The 1,747-nt window shown below is 32.8% G+C and overlaps 1 protein-coding gene across 1 annotated transcript in view; it reads left to right on the forward strand.

The window, feature by feature from the left end:
* The first annotated feature begins 1,081 nt into the window (after positions 1-1,081).
* Positions 1,082-1,747, forward strand: part of LOC106770476 (pentatricopeptide repeat-containing protein At1g02370, mitochondrial-like) — a 2,305-nt gene continuing 1,639 nt past the window's right edge. Inside the window, exons 1-2 of the mRNA XM_022784806.1 lie at positions 1,082-1,469; positions 1,540-1,741. Coding sequence (XP_022640527.1) covers positions 1,227-1,469; positions 1,540-1,741 — 445 coding nt within the window. The 5' untranslated portion in view covers positions 1,082-1,226. The remainder of the gene's footprint in view (positions 1,470-1,539; positions 1,742-1,747) is intronic.

Genomic DNA, 1,747 nt, shown 5'->3' on the forward strand with positions numbered 1-1,747 from the left:
GGGATTGGTTTGTTGAAAGACTCATTTATTAACAAAAATCAATTTATATGCAATATCCTGTGGTATGCTCAAGTTTTGTCTTTATTGCTGACATTCAAAACCTACATTCTCTCATTTTAAGACTATATCTAATTACTCGATCACAGTAAACACAGGAACCATTACAATTCAGCAAATAGTAATGTAAGCATCACTACTAAAATATTAAATTTACAAAATAGAAAAATAAAAGATCCGACCTCAAGCTTGTTGACATAGTTAAGGTGGTTTGGACACATATAGAAAACATTGGAAATAATTAAAAAAGCAAGAGAGAGTACAAGGACATCTATTGATAGGACCACATGATATATACAATTGCTCCGACCTCAAGCTTGTAGACATAATTACCACACCGTCAATGGGTTAAATAAGAAGAATATTTGTAATCTTAACTTTTAAACGATGTGAGAGTTTTGAATAAAAGTAATCTAAAATCACCTTTTAGCACCAATATTTCAATCTTGATTAATATCATTAGAGTCACCATTTCCAAATCGGTTTTGGAACTTGATGACTCCATTTAATTTTTTTTTTCCAAAAAAAAACATCACGATAGGTTAAGAAAGGTATATTGGAACAATAATTTTTGAAGTTTTCACTTTTAACCAAATTAAAAGACTTTTGTTCATGTGACTAATTTCACCTAGTAAAATAAATCTTTGTTTGCTATACCAGCTGAAATGATGCTTTTTTTTCTACAGATTAAGAAAATAATGTAATTTGGTTTGCCATTACGAGACTGGATATGTTATAATTTTGACTTTAAGTAAAATAAATAAGTAAATTTTAATTTTAGTATTTTTATGAATTTAATTTATTATTTAAACATTTTTTTATCTTTTAAAATAATTAACACTTTTTATTTTGATATAAAAATTATTTTAATTTTGGTTTTAAATATATCAATTTTAAAAAACTTATTTGATCACATCAATTATCTTAGTGACAAAATTCTTACTTATCTATTTTCACTCTTTTTCTACCATACCAACCTTTTCTTATTTCTGTGCACTCTTCAGTTAGAGTACACAAAATTGTTATCGGTTACCTGTTGTTTCAAGTGACAAATGAAACGACGCCGTATAGCGGATTTTGATAAACCTTAACAGAACCTATTCAGGAATCCAATAACAATACACAAATAGCACCAGCACCAGCTGTGGCACGACCCCAGATCAACGGAGATGAATCACGGTCGGCTGATTTCTGGTGGAAGATGGCTACTCCGGCGACATTGCACGGCGGCTGAGAGTCCAGCTAAAAGTCCAAACCTCTATCAAATGTTATCGGCGTTGGGCAAGACTGGAGGAAGCGTGTCGGAAACTTTGGACAACCATATAATGAAAGGCAAAGCAATAGAAACAGCAGAACTCGAAAGATATGTCCGGGAGCTCCGAAGGAATCACAGATTTCAGCATGCACTCGAGGTATAAAATATCAATTTAAATTATTCTTGTGATTTTGATGTAGGTTAAAGTTTATTTATGATGATTGCAGATAACGGAATGGATGGAGATGAGGAAAATGGACTCTTCCTGGAATAATTGTGCATTGCAATTAGGTCTGGTGTCTAAGACCAAAGGGGTGGTTGCGGCTGAAGAGTTTTTCAGTGGTCTTCCTCCTCCAGCCAAGAACAAGTATACGTATGGTGCTCTCTTGAACTGTTACTGCAAGGAACTAATGAAAGACAAGGCATTGAGTCATT

This window comes from Vigna radiata, chromosome 8 (assembly GCF_000741045.1).
Source record: "Vigna radiata var. radiata cultivar VC1973A chromosome 8, Vradiata_ver6, whole genome shotgun sequence".
Lineage (NCBI taxonomy): Eukaryota > Viridiplantae > Streptophyta > Magnoliopsida > Fabales > Fabaceae > Vigna > Vigna radiata.